Source organism: Solea solea, chromosome 19 (genome assembly GCF_958295425.1).
Source record: "Solea solea chromosome 19, fSolSol10.1, whole genome shotgun sequence".
NCBI lineage: Eukaryota > Metazoa > Chordata > Actinopteri > Pleuronectiformes > Soleidae > Solea > Solea solea.
Window position 1 is genome coordinate 19,107,917 of NC_081152.1, and position 17,855 is coordinate 19,125,771.

The following is a 17,855-nucleotide window of genomic DNA, read 5'->3' on the forward strand; positions in this document are numbered from 1 at the left end:
ACATTCATTTTTCAAATTGCACGAGTTCACATTTTTAAATGAACGAGTGATAAGAGCAAACCCACTGTTTCCTGAAATGCAGATGTGTAGCTCCATCTGCTGGACAAAAGTAACACTGCAGCTTGATAAACTAAAAATGGGGGAAATATGCTTTAAACTCAGAACATGGAAATTAATCTGTTTTGGAAAAAGAACAATTGGTATTTTTCAGGCTGGTTCATGATCACAGCCCATTTTACCTGTTCAACCTGCTGCCACCAGGAGGTGCTACAGGTCAATAAATGCCCAAACCACTGGCTTTTTTGTTTTTGAGCACCACTGGAGTTTTGCACTGCAATCTCATTTTATTCAGTTTTTAATTCAGTCAGCACCACATGGTAAACAGTTCCCTCTTTATTTATTTCATACATCACAGAACATCATGAGGTCACGTCCTGAATCACAGGAGTCACAGAATTCCCCAGGATCAGTGTCAGTGAGCAGCAGCTTCCTCAGGGAGATGTTCAGTGTTTTCCAACTTCACCACAGAAGTTCAAATGTAAAGACATACAGTGGTTCATTCCATGAACACATTGCGTGTATAAAAACACGGCAGCAACAAGTCTGCCAACGCCAGCAGGACGTAAAAAATATAAAATGTCCACAAACAAGAGGCTCCTGAAGAGTTTCCCGTTTCATTTTCTTCTTCACACAGAGTGCTGCCACCTGCTGACCGGGACAGTCCAGACGTTTCTGTTTATCCTTTAGCAGCAGAGTCGTGTGGTGCTGCCACCAACAGTCCAAACACACCTCCTCCTCCTCCTCCTCCTCCTCATCCCTCCATACCTCTGAGTGTGTGGTACATTTCTTTGGGTAAAATCACAAACTCCTCGCCGGCCGCTGCAGGTGGCGGCTCGCGGCCGCTCCGGGGCATCGTCTTGCACGAGGCGGCGGCCCTCAGCCTCTTGAGCTGCCTCTCCTGCCGCCTACACTTTTGCTGCGTCGTCTTCAGCTTCTTCCTCAGACGCTCCAGCTGCTCCTCCAGCTGCTCGATGCGCTTCTTCTGACGCGCCGAGTCCTCCGCCGTGTAGTTGTGGTCGCAGGAAACCGCCGTCGTGTCCCTGCGCCCGTCGGGGAGGCTCCTCCCAGGCTCTGGCTGCTGCTGTTGCTGCTCCTCCTCCACCACCTCCTCTTCCACTTCCTCCTCCACCACTGGGTCAGAGGTCAGAGGCAGAGAGAGAGGGAAGTGGATCTCTGAGGGGAAGGGATTCTCCAGGGACTCGGACTGTTGACACACAACACACAAGAGTTATTCTCTCGCGCAGGAGAGAATACCCCGCAATCAAACCGAGACTCGTGCTTCTTCACCTTGATGCTGAGGCTGAAGGTGAAGAGCGACGGCACGGCGTTTTCCTTCAGCACACGGTTGTTGCACTCCCTCTTAAAGCAGTCTTTGGTGAAGTGCTGTGAGCAGATGTTGCTGTACTTGGTTGGCTTGAAGTTGTTCCTCCTCATCGCCGCCACCCATTTACCACAAACGTCTGGACGTGCCAGAGGAAACCTGCGAACAGCGGCACATCATCAGCAAACAAAAAGAGGATAATGGAGATTTGTGCTTGGGTGTATCATACAACACTTTCCTGTCCAGCTGGTGGCCACTCTAATTATGGTCAAACAACAACAAGATGACACAAACATGGAGGGAATGCAAAAGAACACCGCGAGAGAACACAAAAAAAAGCTCAGTCTCAAACGTCTCACACCCTGAGCCTAGCAGGGCTTCTAATAACCACCAACTTTTTTTTTTTGTACAATTTTAAGTGCACCATCCGGGTACTTTGTGGTCACCTTGAGCGCACCTGTGAACTCAGAAGAGCACGTGTCAGTGCGGAAGTACGTCATTGATACAGGAAGTCTCCACATGTTTTAAACAGCTGATTGTACTTTTTGACACCGCGAACTACAAAGCCAAACACCAGTTCGATTTAACTACAATTTACTGAAATGTTCTTAAGAAGTGCTTTATTGACGTGTTTATAAACCCGTTTAGCGTTCTGGTAAATCCGGCTTCTAAAATCAGATGTTCGTTTCATGTATTCGTTTTATTATTTAATAACATTCTGCGTGGTGAGATTGGTGCAAGCTGAATTTACTCACTAACCTGCATCGGATATGAGAAGTGTTTTATTGTAGCACTCTAAACAGCTGCTAATGTGCGCTTATTTTTAAAAATGACATTTCACTAAACGAGAGATGGTGAACTAACTAGTTTACCAGTTCCCATTATGTCTGGGCAGCTAATGCTAACTCGTTCACCGTCACACTGAACTCACTTGTGGAAGGAGACGTCTTTATCTTTGTGGTAGCGGTTCTTACAACCGTACGCTGAACACGTCTGAACCATGGCTCCTGCCCGGAACAGCGCTCACTACAACCCGGATTCCCACTCAACGAGAGTCCGCTGGTGTGTGATGCTGGTTCTCCCTTCACGGAGGCTTCACTGCCACTAACAATGATGGCGGCGGACAGTTCGTCACGTGACCTACGTTCTCGTTGTCTGATTGGCAGAGCTCTCTCTCCATGACTTTACCAGAAACCTCTCGTTGTGACCAGCAGGGGAAGTCGTGAGTTTTTGTTTTTGTTGCTTGTTATTCTAAAACAACAATGTCAGAGGCGTTTTTATATTTTTTAGAAACGGTTTTTATCTTAAAATGGTGAAGTTATAAAATCACCCCCTTTATTATGAAGCAGATTTTTCGAATACCAAGTTCGAAAAAAAAAAAAAAAAAAAAAAAAATATATATATATATATATATGTGTGTGTGTATATATGTATATATATGTGTGTGTGTATATATATATGTATATGTGTGTGTATGTATATATATATATATGTGTATATGGGTATATATATATATATATGTGTATATGTGTGTGTGTATGACACATATATATATATATATATGTGTGTGTGTGTGTGTATATATGTGTGTATATATATGTGTGTGTATATAAAAAAATACAGTAGTTTTCTTTCAGTTTTCCCTTTTCACACAAAATCTGATTATAACCTGTGAAATATTTGTTTATACATGTTTGTTTTATGTTTATAAACTGTGCTGCTTTTTGAGCTAGGTACCATTAGCGGAGGCAACAATTTTATTTATTTTGCTTAATTGCAAATCAAAAATGTACACGAAATATGTTTAAATTCAACTTGGGATAAAATTATTAATTATTTAAAAAATGCTAAATAAATTGGACTGCAGTTGCTAAATGCCAATAAGAATAAACCTAATTGTACATGCTATCGTCTTGAGGCCTTAACTTAAACTCTTTTAAAGCTAGCGCAGACTGATTCATCGGAAACGTAGTGATATGCTTACAAAGCAAAGAAGACGTGACCATTTCCACCACATAACCTGTCAAAACAAGGACGTTTATTAATAAAACAGGTGTTTAACAGAGCAGATCTGAAGAGCGTTACACAGCAACAGAGTCATCGCAGAGTTAAATGAGAAGCAGAAAGACCACAGGCTCCTGAAAATTGTGTCTCACCGTCTCGCTGCAGCTGGCAGCTTATCTGTGGTCTTATTTTTTATTTACATGTTTGGTACGAAGGCCCTTAAACGCACCATCACCGTGGGGGGGGGGGGGGTTATTTCTTAAAAAGAAGAAATAACGGGAAGTCGAATTTAAGATTAGGGACATTATTTGTCCTATTTGTGCTCAGGCATGTGAATGCATCACGGTAACAAACTTTAGAAATAAATAGAACCAGTACAAACACACTGATGTTTGACCAAATTAAATCTAATTTCATTAAGTACATAAAAAGAAAAACCCAGAATGTCTGATTTTGGCAGGTTTGATGGTAATTTCTTGGATGATGTTGCCAATAAAGCGTCTGTGTCTGAAAATTCAGTTCAGTCTGAATCCTCAGTCTTTTTAAAAATACATCTGCTTAGCAGGAACCACTTGTGATTAAATCTTTGACGATAGAAAGAAAAGTGCAACAAAGACTCGGAACACTTTCAGCTGGGTATATTCAACATCTCTAAATACTGGGGTTACCCACAAGCCTCGGCGGCTGCCGTCCATCATCCGCCCCTGTGAAATCTGAGTTTTTTTTTCATGTTCTCGAAGTTTTCAGGAACAAACAGGAGCCTGAAGGAGAAGGATCTGTATTTCTTTACAGTCGTACTGTAGGTTTTTCCATCACTGACGCTTAAAAACGTCTTCAACTTCGAGAGGAGTTGGTCAAACCCCCTCCTCCTGACACCACGTACTGACTTTTGGTTTGCTGCTGCTGATCTAAATGGATGTAGTGTTATGTTATCACTGCATAGTATGTTTAAACACTTCTCTATAAACATCTTGGTCCTGTTTAGGTCTGGTATTTAAGGGATTGTCCTGTGCCGAGAACCAACTTGAGACACTGAAACCCCCCCAAAAAATCTATGTCAGTCTAGTCACTCACTCTCTCCCACACCACACACCATAGAGAAAAGCAGCACTTTTTACATCACAGCACACAGGAGTTGTTGATCCACTGCTGCCTCCATCACTTTAAATGTGTTATTCTTTGACTTCTGTGTCTGAAATACTTCCTTCAGATTTACCTCAGTGACACGAATGTACTAAACGAGGCAGCAGTAGATCTGCAGCTCCAGTGTCACTGTGAGCTTAAAACGATGATTTTCTGAATGGATTTTGGTGCAGGAGAGTGAGTGGTTTACAAAGTGACAGACTGTTGAAAAAAGCAGTGAACATATTCTGTAGATGTCAGAGACTAAGTTGGACGTAGTCTCAAGAGCAAGCATCTGTATCTCCAGCTGTATTTAAGTGCAGGGGGCACTCTCAGCACAACCCTTCTATCCTTTTAATACCTGGGCTGAATAATGTCTGCAGATTTTGGATCAGTAGCAGCAGTGATGTTTGTTTTCATCGTCTTTCTAAAGCTCGGTCACTTTGCTCACGACACTGATCGCTGAAGACGTTCAAATCTTCTGTCAAAACTCTGTCTTTTGTCTGTTGCCATAGAAACAAGATATGACTGTGAAATCCTTGTATCAGAGATTGATTTTTGTTTCCACTTTGAGTTTTTTTTAAGGAGGAAAAACAGGAACGATTGCAAGTCGTTTTTTCCAGATTAGTCAAGTTTAGGGATTCCTCCTCTGTTCTCCATGACTGTGTGGAGCTACTTCTCTTTGTCTTCCTCCTCTTCTTTGTCTTCCTCCTCCTCTCTGTCCTCCTCCTCCTCTTTGTCATCCTCGTCCTCCTCCTCCTTTCTTTTTCCGTCCTCACTTCCTTTCACCTCTTTCTTGCTGCTGCCGTTTTTTCCTCGGTCCGCATGCTCGTCACCATGAGCCTCGTCCTCTCCGTCTTTAGAATCTTCATCGCCACCGTCGGCCTGAGGAGACAAACAAAAAGAACGTTTACATGTGGAACAAAGATGTGGGCTTTCTTTTAATGTGTGGAGAAGCAATTTCTCCTTAATGAACAATACAGAATTTGAAGTTTACACTTCAACATTATGTACCATTACAACATTTTAAAACATATATGTATCACAAACAAATTTGTATTCCGTATACAAGTTTAAAGAATATCGGCACAAATGTGTTTATATGAACCTAATAAAGTAAGATTAAAGACAGAAGGCTCTGAAGTTAAGAAATCTAAAAAACTAATCCTTACAATAATCGCAATTATATCGTGAATCGATATTATTTTGATGACGATAATCGTTAGGATATTTGCATATAATCCAGATAAAGTGCGTGTGACGTGTGTCCAGAGCGTATAGGTCTATTACCTGCTTGACGCGGCTCCTCCTCCGGTTCGGGACCCGGGCCTTCATCCTCCGGGACAGCGCCAGCAGCTTGTTGTGCCTCTGCCTCTTCTTCGCCTTCTTCGCCTTCTCCGCCTCCTCTTTCCGCTTCTCCTCGGCGTGGTCCGAGTCCGACTCGTCCTGCCGCTGCAACCGGCTCCGCTTCCTGGGCTGCACCATCCTCTTGATCTGCTTCTTGTCCCCATCATCTTCATCATCATCATCGTCGTCCTCGGCGCTGGAGGACGAGGAGCTGTCGTTGCCTCCCAGGAACGAGCGCTTCCTGCGGGTCACGGAGCGGCTGTCGTCGCTGGACGTTGCCCCGGACTCCCGGGACTCCTGCTCGCTGTCCTCCTCCTGGGAGGTGTGGAACTCGGACTCGGACGCGTCGGAGGAGGAGGATGAGGATGAGGAGGAGAAGGAGCCTTCGTCACTGTCGTCCAGGATGGACGCAGGCAGACCGATCTCCCGCTTCTTCGACGCGTCCACTTTGGTTTTTCGCATGGACGCGAACATTTTCCGCTTGTACAAACTCTCCATGTCTGCACGCGGCGCCGCAGACCAGTGACATGAAACACGGTAAACAAGCTAACGACTGTGCGTCACAGCCACACGGCGACAGTCTGCGTCTAAAACAACACGCAGCGGCACACTTCTCCTCCGTGCGTCTTTACCAACGAGTATTTCCACCAACAAGTCACGTACGTTGATATTAACGCGAGATTATGCAGCTACTAATCAGACATTTCGCAGGTTTTCTTCTCCCTCCTGTTAGCTAGTCTGGTTTATTATGGCTCGCGCTTCTTCTTCTTCGACGGATGGAATTACAGCACACATTGTCACAGCGCCTATTCTGGTGGAGCTTAGACACTGCACTTCAAACAACCTGGTTCAAAACAAGGGTTATCAAACTCATTTTAGTTCTTGTATACTATACTAAAGGTACAAATATGTTACCAGAAAATGACTTCGGTAGAAGTTGAAGTCACTGTTTTAAAATATTATTTAAGTAAAAGTCTTAAAATTTATGACATTTACTGTCTATTAAAAGTCATTTTCAATTCAATTCCTGGCTCTGCTGTAAATGTGTCCTTGAGCATAGACACTTAACCCCATGTTGCAGCGTGTGAATGGGTGAAAACTGTAGTGTAAAGCAGTTCATCAAGACTAGAAAGACTCTATATAAATACAGACCATAATGCCTTATGATTTTATTTGCTTGTAATTAATTACAAAGATAGTAAGAAGAAATGAAGTGGAGTAAAAGTAAAAGTAGCTAGAAATATAAAAAAAGTAAAGTACAGAATGTTGTACTTAAGTACAGTAACAAAGTATTTGTACTTCATTATATTATGTCCTGACACAGTAAGCTGAGACACCTGTGGCGTTACTGTTTCTGTTAGAAGGAAGAAGGGGCAGATGTTGAGGGAGGAAGAGGAGGCAGGTTGATTAGGTTGCACTATCTTCACCAGTAGGTGGCGTCAAGGTAAAGAGGTGAACTCCAGCTGCAACATGGCAGACAATGAGGGAGCTGCAGAAGGTCAGGGCAGCTTCATGACACTGTCCAGGAACTTCTGGTCCTTTTTGTGTAATTTAACATACCTCTTAAAAATAATAATAATAGTATTATACCCTATGTTTTTGTTACATGTCAGTCACATGTAAACTGAATGGCAGCTTGGTTGGTTTGAAACAAAAAAGTGATATGTAAATAAAGCTTTATTGTTGAATGCTTTTGATAACGTGAATTATTCATAATAAATTTGGTATTTTTCACTGTTTTTCACTATTTGTCAATAATCATCATTGTGCACATGGACATGAATATCTACATGTATAATGTTAATGTTAACATTAAATATGTATACATATCTAATATATCTACAGTATGTTATATCATGTAACATATGTAATAATTATCTTAAAATAATGAATTTATTACATTAAAGAATGTAAAGAAAATAATGAATTCATATTTATAAAGAATTGATATGTAATTTGTGTGCATAAAATAAAAAGATGGCCTCTTTTGGTCTCTTTATTATGACCACACTTTCATGATTCATTTATTTTAGTAGTGTTAGACTGAAATAGATTAAAATAAGTTCTTCAAACAATGTAAATGTATAGTGAAGATGAAACTACAAAAACTTGCTGCAGCAGCAGAAGTCTCTCTCTCTCTCTCTCTCCCCCACACATACACACTTCAGCAGCGCGCTGCCGCGTCGCGTCGCCTCGCGCCGCTTCGCGCGGGACACCGCCCCGCGGCGCGTGCAACAGGGTGGAGTCTGAGCAGCCGCACTGCTGCCGCCGCCGCTTGCAGCAGCTCCGAGCGGACACAGTCACAGGGAGGAACCGAGGGAGCCCGAAGAAGAACCCGAGCACCAGGCGCTTCTCACCGGGACACAGACAGAGAGGAGAGCGCCGCCATCTGTCCACATCTGCGGGCGGGAAGAACCGAGCAGCGAGCGCGACAGACGAGGTGGTGAGAAAGCTCCAGAGTTTGTTTGAGGAGTTTGAAAAGTTTCCACCATTGTAGAGAGAACAGTCTGTGACGTCAGCACTGAGTCGATGTGGAGGCAGGAAAAGTTGGTGAAAAGTCGAGTGTGTGTGTCTGTGAGTGTATGTGTGTGTGTTACACAGTGAGGGTGTGTGTGTGTGTGTATCTCTGCTCCATCAACAGACATGTTCATCTTCGGGCGTTTGTATGTGTGTCTGTGTGAGCGTGTTGTGTAATCAGTTCCGTATTTAAAGCAGTGACACCTCGGCTCTAACTGCGGAGGGTTATCGTACTCAGGGTGTGTTGTGCAGCGGCACAGAGAGAAAAACTTCGCCCCGGGCCGTGAATTCTTCCACCGCTGTGACGTGTTGTGACGTGACGCTCCTAGCGACACGTTTGTAGGCTAACAGGAAGTTAGCTTCTGTGTGTATGTGAGGGAGTTAAAACAAGTAGCGTCAGGTGTGCGTGTCTGTGATTTATTTAAAGGGGTAGTTCACGTTATTTGAAGTTTTGGAGTGTGGTTGTATGAGGTTCTTGAACATAGTCAGTCCTGACTGTGCTGTGAGTGAGCGCCCCCTGTGTCGAGAACCAGACTGACACACAGAGGCTAGCTCTCAGTGAACATAGTCATTCTCCCACGCCAAATTCCATAGAGAAATTCAGCGTTTTTAGCTCACAGAAACACAGGAGAGGCTGGTCTACTGTTGCCCCACTGCTGCCCCATTTGATCAGTTTGTGTTACTGGGTTTGAACCGAATGAAGGATTTCATACACCAGATTCACAAATTAACACATTTGTTACCGATGGAGACAGCAGTGGATCTACATCTCCTGTGGACGGTGATTTAGAAAAATCAATGATTTCTCTATGGGGTTTGGTGCAGGAGAGTAAGCTCTTTACAAAACAAAACAAACTTCAGTTTACAGTGAAGAAAAGGTTATCTAACAGCGAGATAAAGCTGTGAGAATGTTCTTAAAGTGTCAGATTAAGCTGATATTGCTTTTATTAGAATAGTGTTTTGTTAAGTGGTCACTACTTCATGCCTCCTGGTGGTGGCGCTTATCTCAGTTAGTTGAATAGTAAAGTGAATGGAAGGGGAGCTGTTGTGGACAGTGATATGTATTCATGTACAGCAACCAATAACAGCAGGGTTGACAGTCACTCAGGTCAACGTGGTCGTCGTGACAACAGGCTGCACAGTGCTCTTGATGACTTCTCACCGTCACGTTCACCTGTAGATTTAACTGAAGCAGACAGATTTCAGAAAATGCATTTAACCTGCAAAACTCGGACATTTGCACCTGGGAATTATCTGTTTTTTACTTCAATATTAATCTGCAAACTTTATATTCAGGAACATGGACTTTTAGCTTCAGGGTTTAACTTTGGTGTTAAACCCCAGAACATAGATTTTTAACTTCAAGGTTAAACCCGCTCACATAGATGTTTTAACCCAGAGCATCTATTCTCAACTTCAGGATTATTCTGAGAACATGGAATTTAAATTTTAACTTCAGGATTGAGTCTGGAACATCAGGATTAAACCCTGGATTTTTACTTACTCAGCATGTGAGGCAACACCGTCTTAAGCAGCTCTATAAAAAGCTCAAATAAACTTTACTATCAACTCTTCAGGAGCTGAAGTTACATGAGTGAACATGCTGAAAACAGACCTGTGTTGCTTCCATTTCCACTCACATTTTCTTCTTCTTCACTCTTGCTCTTTGGAAATCACTGTCACTCTGAAAGTACGACTAGACGATCAAACCTGCTAACTTGAATGTAAGTGGGTCTTGAATTGGATCAAATTGGCCTTGAAAAGGTCATTGTAGTGGGTCAAAATACTGATTTGGTGATATATCTTCGTCCTTCCCCGTGAGATACGATAATTGATACACCAGGGCAAATTTCGCAGTGGACTGAATCTTCGGTGGAAGTTACCTGGCTGAAGAATTATGGAGTTTACAGCGGGATAATGGTGGAGAAAGCTACGCTAAGAGCACGTTCAATACATAGACTTTATGCACTTTGTTCTCATTGAATATCACAGAATCGTTGTATCGTGATATTGTTGGTATCACGTATGGTATGGTATCGTCAGGTACCCTGTGATTCTAACCCCTAATTGTTATTGAATTATCACTCATGGCAGATCTGATGACTCAGTCTCTCTGGGAGTCTCCTGTAATTTGTCAAAAATATCATTTTAGATTAAATATTGTCTGGACCTATACATGTCTTATTCTACAGACTGAACATCTTTGTTTCTCACAGATCTGCACTAATATCACACAGTAATCCTGTGTAATCCAGAATAAAAATGACCATTCCCTCTAATATCGCGAATCGCTATTGGAATTCCTGTCAAAAATGATCGCAATTTGATATTTATTCAAAATCGTTCAGCCCTAGTGTGAACGTAGTTTGGCGTGAATGTTGTTTGGACCGCCTATAGAGGACAGTTTATGTCCTCATTTGACATCACACGGTATAAATCATGTCTCTGATGACATTGTTTATGGCCGTACATAAAATATTGCATGGTTCTTCATGTGTCAGTGTCTCACTCCCTCTCACACCCCTTAAGGAAACCAGCCTCTCTCTGTCTGTGCTGCAACTCTCTCACTCTCTGACTGTAGTGTTTTCACTCGACCATATTTGGTCAAGGCAACATGTGCTAACCCCCCCCCCCCCCCCCCACCAGAAACAGTTTGTTTTAGCCCAGAGCCAATTCTCAGGCTCGTGTCAGACTCAGAGCCTGGAGCTCAGTCAGATCAGTGAGGATGTGCAGCTGTGTTTGAACATCACACTCCGCTAGATGAGAGCAGATGCTTGTCCGCGTTTGACCTGTCGCCACCACCGACACTGAGGTGATGTTGACAAACATTTAATTAATTTCCCCTCTGCAGACAGATCATCATGGGTCGTGTAAAAGCTGTGATGATGCAGAACCTCACAGACCAGTCCACACACTGACCTCAGAGGGTTTATTTTAACTCCGCACCTCAGAGTTATTTTCATCACTGAGGAATAATGTTGATTATTCTCTGGTATTAGAGAAGCTGGGGCTTCTTTTATTTTTGAAAACTAACAGTGGAGTTGGTGTTTTGTTGTGGACGAAAAAGGGAAGTTATTTGTCACTTTGTGAACTCCACACTCTGCTACACCACAGCCCATAGAGAAAACCAGCGATTTTACACCACAGCCCACAGGAGTTGTTGATCCACTGCTGCCTCCTTCACTCACTTCAAAAGTGTTAATTTGTGACTTGTGTGTTTGAAATATTTCAGTCAGATTCACCTCAGTGACATGAACCTACCAAATGAGGCAGCAGTATACCAGCAGCTCCTGTGTCACTGTGAGCTAAAATCAATGATTTTCCTCATGGACTTTGGTGCAGGAGAGTGAGCAGTTGACAAACTTCAGTTTAAAATGTTAGAAAACGCTGTCTAACAGCGAGATAAAGCAGTGAACATATTATGAAGATGTCAAAGACTTATGCTGACATATATTTTAATAGGTGAAATATTTGTTGAGTGTAGTCAGTGCTTTGTGTCAAAACCTCCTACAACCAAATTTTAAAGTGTTTAAATTGAAGGTCCAGTGAGTGCAATTTGAATAAAACTGGCAGAAACTGAAGATTAAGTAATCATATTTAATTTCCTACAAGTGTGCAATTATTTGATTGTATGGAGTGCTGTTTTTCATAACCCCAAAATTAGCCTTTTATATTTATATTGGGAGCCTGGTCAGCGTTATGGAGGCCGTCATCTTGCGCCGCAGTGTTTTTACAGTAGCCCACAAAGGACAAGCTCAGCATCTTTTGAGTTTTGATGCTAACTGAAGGCTACGTATGTTCTCCAGAGTGAGGTGAAGGAGATCCGGCTGAAGCATGCAACTCAATTTCTACACACTGTACTTTTAAGTGAATGGAAATTAAAGCAGGAAATGGTATGCATAAATGTATGTTTATATTGTACATTTCGAAGCAGCCAGTCTTGTTTTCCATTGGTCAACTTCCTGTGGGTTGAAAACAGTTTAAAATTGGAGATGAGATTTTATCTTCCCTCTGCCAAGAATCTCTCCGTCCTCACATTCCTCTACTCCACTGGGATTGGCTGCTGCATTTAGTTCATGCGTTCGCTGCCACACTGACATGAGGCCGAAATAAAGCCTCCCTCTCACTCTCTCTGTCTGTCTCCTTTCTCCTCTGCCTGTCTCTCCGTCTCTGTCTCCGTCCCTTTTGCTGCCGCTGGTATTCCAGAGGAATGCACAGTTGAATTCCTCTGCGGGGCTGGAGGCTGCAGCGCCGCGGCCCGAGGCTCATGTTGCTCTGCTAAATACGTACCGCCACCGCCGCCGCTGCTGCTCGTTTTAAAGGATGGAGCCAGAGGCCAGACGCATTAAACACTGCAGTCGAATCCCAACGCACAAAAGTGAATCATCACGCTGATGCATGTGGACGTACACAAACCTACAGGGTTTCCCCTCACGGAGGAAAAATGTCAACACTCAGACACATTGAAAACTTGGACCTTGATTTAAAGCTCCAGTGTATAACTTCTGTTGCCAAAACACGGCTAGTGTCACTGCCACCGCAGACTTACCACAAACCTCAGATGAGTCACAGTTCAAATACGAAAACATGTACCTAATCCCCAGTTCCGCCCACTGCTCCTGGATGGGTTAAATGCTGGTAATTGATTACTGATCGGTGTATTGTTGCAGCTCTCGTGACACTGAGAATGTAGAAAGAAGATGGTGGACACTGTGAAATGACGCTTTTCCACTATACAGTTCGACTCTACCCGATTTAGTTGGTTTTTCATCACTATAGTAAATCCTCAATGTGGGCGGAGTCATCATAGCATGGCTGCATGAAACTGCCGTGATGTTGTTTTTATACGCGACACAAACTAGTGACTTGTAAAGCAGTTGTTTTCGGTGTGACTGAGTCATTAGAATCAGTCACTGAACTGACATACCACTGAACGGGTCATGATTCGGCTCACGATCTGCCGTCGCTAAATAAACCAGACTCCTCTGTTACATATTGAGATTTTACAAAAAATTTGATTATGGAGATGTTTTCAGGATTTTTAAGTCTTTTTAACTCATGTACAGTGGCACATTGTTCATTTGGATTCATGTGTTCAGACGTCATGCTCATGACTCTTCCAGTGACGACACTCTTTGACCAATCAGAGGCCGGCAGTCTGATGACGTCACATTTTAGTATCGGCTGAGCTCGCTTTGGTACCAGGAACCTCATTTCTGAGGAACTGGTTAAGTTAAGGGCTAAGATTTGAATTGTGGTAATGGTTAAGGTCGGGCTTAAGCATTAACTAGCCGTAGCTGTGGTTGAAGATCAGTCAGGGATAATGCTTTGTTTCGTCTGTTCACATGAATGGAAGTGAATGCAGTGACCTGAGAAGACGAGCTTGGTGCAGACTCGTGAAGACCACATGTGGGGCTGTTTTGGTTTAGAACGAACCCTGTCTTAGCGGAGATCACACATTTTCACACTGACTGTGATGACTCAGCAGTTTAAAAGGTGCATAACACATTTTCCATCCCCCTCAAGCACAGAAACTGTAATGCTTCTGCATTTCTTTAAGAAGACTCTTTTTTTCAAAATGTCAGGTGTTTTTATGTGTAAATTAAGAAACATACACATTTAAACAGGCTAATTAAACTCCTCCTAGTAGGGGTTGACCCATTACTGGCCTGGCCAATTATTGGGGGCCGATATTAGGCAATATTCAGTCAGTTATCGGCTTCGTTAAGTTGTAATAATCGGTATTGATGGCGGTCCTGAAAAACCGCTATTGATCGAACTTCAGTGTCTGATCATATGTGTATGATCAGACACTGCGACACAGCGCTCCATCCGGTAACAGGATGGTTTTAAATAAGCAGACGTGCAGCAGTTAACATGTTGTTGTGGTCGCGTTTGTGTTGCTCATGTCACAGCTGGGGAAACACCGCTGAACATGTATCTATTTCTGGTGTCAGACATGTTACATTGCTACAGATGTTACATCTGCACTCGTTTAATCTTCAGTCCACATGGTGACGTGTCCTTGTGGGGGGGGGAAACACTGACCCCTGAATTCCCCCCGCTGTTGCAACAGTGTGTGGAAGTGATGTGAAACACAGTAGAAATGATTATGAGTGTGTGACTGTAGTCAGCGACATCACAAAAGTCCTTTTAATGAATTTAAACGGTCTGTGAGGGGTCAGTCGGCGGAAATGCCTCCAGCATCAGCAGGTCAGCGGTTTCACTCCCAGGAGGCGGGGTCATTAGCCACTTACTGCTTCCTGTTTCTCCTTCACTGCATCTGTACTATAAAGCAGCTTCTTAGAGACGTCCGACCAGTGATTAGTTTATTTGTCAGCAACACTCTCTGTCCCTGGTGGTTAGGCTTTACTACTGTACAATTATCAAAAACTACATCAGTGCATATGACCATGTGCATATGTGTCAGCCAGTTTTTCACCTTTCCATTAAACATTTTCACGTCAGTTAGTGTTTTCATTTTGCCGGTAAGGCGCAACAAAAATCAATCCCTTTTAAGTGGAAAAAGACGACTGACTAAAGGTAGTTTTCAGCTGCCAACTTGTTTTTTTTTAGAATTAGAGAGAACATTCTCTAGTGGTGTGTGTGGTAGTGGACGCCGTGGTCAAGAAAATAACGGTAAATTAAGTTAATACGAGGCCAGGGGCTGTAGGGGGGCGGGGCTACAGCAGGCTGGTTAAGGCCATGAACACACAGGAAGTTTGAGTGCTGCTGGTGATGAAGACAGTGAGGCCGACTGGTTTCACAGAACTGCTCTTCAGGCGTGTGGTCTGTGACCACAGCTTCTGTTTGTGTTTTAACCAGAATGTCAGCAGTTCGATTCCCAGCGTGTGTTTGGAACCTCCTCCCACCTCTTAACGGGTGGATGTGCTCTCCGTTCAGGCAAGGTGATAAACCTCAGGTTGATAGGAGGGAGCGTTCGGTTGTTGCTCAGTTTTTTTGACCGTGTATTATGATGTTGTTATGTAATATTGAGAAGCTCCGTCATCCAGGAGGGGCTCAGAGTAGAGCCACTACTTCCTGAATTGAGAAGAGCCAGATGAGTTGGCTCCTGGACACCACCCTGGTGAGGTGTTCCGGGCACGTCCCACTGGGAGGAGGCCCTGAGGAAGACCCGGGACTTGCTGGAGAGACACGGTCTCTCGGCTGGCCTGGGAACGCCTCGGGATTATATTAACTTGGCTTTAACAGCGTCCTTGCCAGACGTCTTTTTTTGGGTGTTTTTTTTAATCAGATTTGACTGATGATTCCATATATGGAGCATTAAAAGTCAAGTTATTGTCACATTATATTCTGGTTTGTTGGTCAAAATATCAATTTGGTGACATATCCATCCTAATTAACAAATTAAGGCGCTCTAAAGTAAACAGTCCCTGCTAGTTTCACTCACTGGGCATCACTACTTCATGTCTCAATGTCTTCAATGCTCAAATGAATGAGGGAAACTTGGGCGGAAGTTTACAGCAGAATAATAATGTATAAAGTAAGCTACGTTAAGAGATGCTCCATCCCTGTTCTACACACAAACTTTATGACTTTATGTTGTGGATAAATAAAGAAATTGGGTAGCAAAATATGTATCACGTGACCCATGTATCACGTATGGTATCGCGAGACTCCCTGTGATTCCCTCCGCTATTTGTTGGTGTCATTCAAATGGCTGTTGAGTGGAGACCGTTTCCTAGAAAGACCTTGGTGGGATCTCATGGTTGTGACAGGATGAACCGTTGTTAATCCCATGATTGTGTGATGATGATGATGATCCCTCAGCAACAGTAGCGTGTTGTTCTGCTACAGCGAGATAAGCCCGGTGACCCTGTGGTCAGATATGGACACTGTGATGGACAGTATCTGACAGCTGCATGTTCTGCACTCAGTGTTGACTGACGGTTGACTCCCGAGTCCGGACAGGAAGTGATGGCACACGTCAGCTGACAGAGGACGGATACTGCTCTTTAGCAAGTTTTGATAAAAGAAAATACAGGAATTAGTGTTTTTTCCTGATGACTCTGCACACATGGACTGAGCAGGAAGCAGGGAGATGGTGTGTGTGTGTGTGTAATCTTGTATTAGTTACCACTTTAGGACCTTTTCTGGCAAAAAACCCTCAAAAACACTGTCCTGGTCAGGACCAGTCCTGGTCCTAATGAGGAAGAACTACATTTCTGAGGAACTAGTTAAGTTTAGGGTTAAGATTTGAATTGTGGTTCGGTTGTTAATTGGTTATGGTTAAGTTTAGGGATGACACTATGTTTACACTGTCCAAAGTAATGAAAATCAGTGCAGTAAGAAGACCAGCTGTCCAAATCTATGCGTCTCTATGTTGGTCAACGTTAACTAAAATATGGTTCCAGAACACATTGTCCAAATGTATCTGATGTGATGTCATTATGAGGACATTTTCCAGGTTGCTCAGCATCGTGCAGTACTATAGACATTAGATCTGACATAGGCTAAAATATACACCATTATTTGGTGGATATTATGTTGTTATGACATCACCATGACATCCCAAAAGGAAGTCATGCGATACCCAATGAATCCAATAAGATCAGAGACATTGATCGGTTTGAAAAAAGCTTTGAAACTGTGATTGGAAAAAGTGACAAATTACTGACATAATGAAAATAATAATAATTCTTTATTTCAGTTGTGGTCATAGTAGAAATGTGTACATTATTAAACAGTCAGCAGTGTGTTTGCGTGTGTGTGTGTGTGTGTGTGTGTGTGTGTGCATACGTCTGTAGTTGTCTCTGAGGACAGATTTTGATTTAATTCTATCTTTGTGAGGACATTTTGTGTGGTCTTTACGATTTTAAAGGGCTTTTTGAGGAATAACACTTGGTTTTAGGGACAGTATTAAGATTATAATTTAGTTTAGGTGAGGATCAGGTCAAGATTTAGGCTTAGGCATTTAGTTATGATGGTTAAGGTTAGGGTAAGGTGTTCGGGAATTCATTTTTCTCGACGAGTGAGTCCTCACTAAGAATACTGTATAAGTGTGTGTGTGTATGGCCTCTGATGCCTCGCTTCCTGTCACGCTGCTTGTGATTGGCTGCTGTGAACTCTTCCTCATTTCTCACTAACTACAGTTGTTTCTGTTGTGACTCTGTGAAACTTCCTCTGCGTCCTCACACACACGCTTATCTGTCGCTCATCAAACTGGAGACGGATGAGTACTCAAACACACGCACACACAGACACGCACGCACACACACACACACACACAAACAAACACACACACACATCCCTGGATTGGCAGCAGAGTGCTGAGGCCGGACGCAGCCCTCCACTGTTGGGAGGATACAAATGGCTCAAATGTCCTTTTATGGCATGTGAGTGCTTTTTAAAACAGGAAGTGACATCAGAGCATCTGAGCGGGATCTTACAAGAACACAGTCATTCCAGAGTAGAGGAAGACCCCCCCTCCCCAAACACACACACACTTACACCTCCACCTCCC

General features: G+C 43.2%; 3 protein-coding genes across 8 annotated transcripts in view; 1 reads left to right on the forward strand and 2 right to left on the reverse strand.

Annotated features, from left to right (window-relative positions):
* Positions 1-380: 380 nt before the first annotated feature.
* On the reverse strand, positions 381-2,491 carry thap1 (THAP domain containing, apoptosis associated protein 1). The gene is made up of 3 exons (XM_058617579.1): positions 2,313-2,491; positions 1,348-1,540; positions 381-1,264 (listed from the first exon to the last, which is right to left on the reverse strand). The coding sequence occupies exons 1-3, from the start codon at positions 2,381-2,383 to the stop codon at positions 812-814; spliced, it is 717 nt and encodes a 238-aa protein (XP_058473562.1). The 5' UTR covers positions 2,384-2,491; the 3' UTR covers positions 381-811.
* A 906-nt stretch (positions 2,492-3,397) lies between these two features.
* Positions 3,398-6,644, reverse strand: LOC131445952 (uncharacterized). Its single transcript, XM_058616760.1, has 2 exons — positions 5,798-6,644; positions 3,398-5,392 (listed from the first exon to the last, which is right to left on the reverse strand). The coding sequence occupies exons 1-2, from the start codon at positions 6,350-6,352 to the stop codon at positions 5,180-5,182; spliced, it is 768 nt and encodes a 255-aa protein (XP_058472743.1). The 5' UTR covers positions 6,353-6,644; the 3' UTR covers positions 3,398-5,179.
* A 1,454-nt stretch (positions 6,645-8,098) lies between these two features.
* Positions 8,099-17,855, forward strand: part of tln1 (talin 1) — a 49,466-nt gene continuing 39,709 nt past the window's right edge. For 2 of the 6 annotated variants that reach the window (XM_058616699.1, XM_058616704.1), the window contains exon 1: positions 8,100-8,297. The gene's annotated coding sequence lies outside the window, so the exon portion shown is untranslated. Of the gene's footprint in view, positions 8,298-11,163; positions 11,184-17,855 lie in introns of those variants that run through there. The other 4 variants (XM_058616702.1, XM_058616703.1, XM_058616700.1 and 1 more) reach the window with 4 other exon arrangements.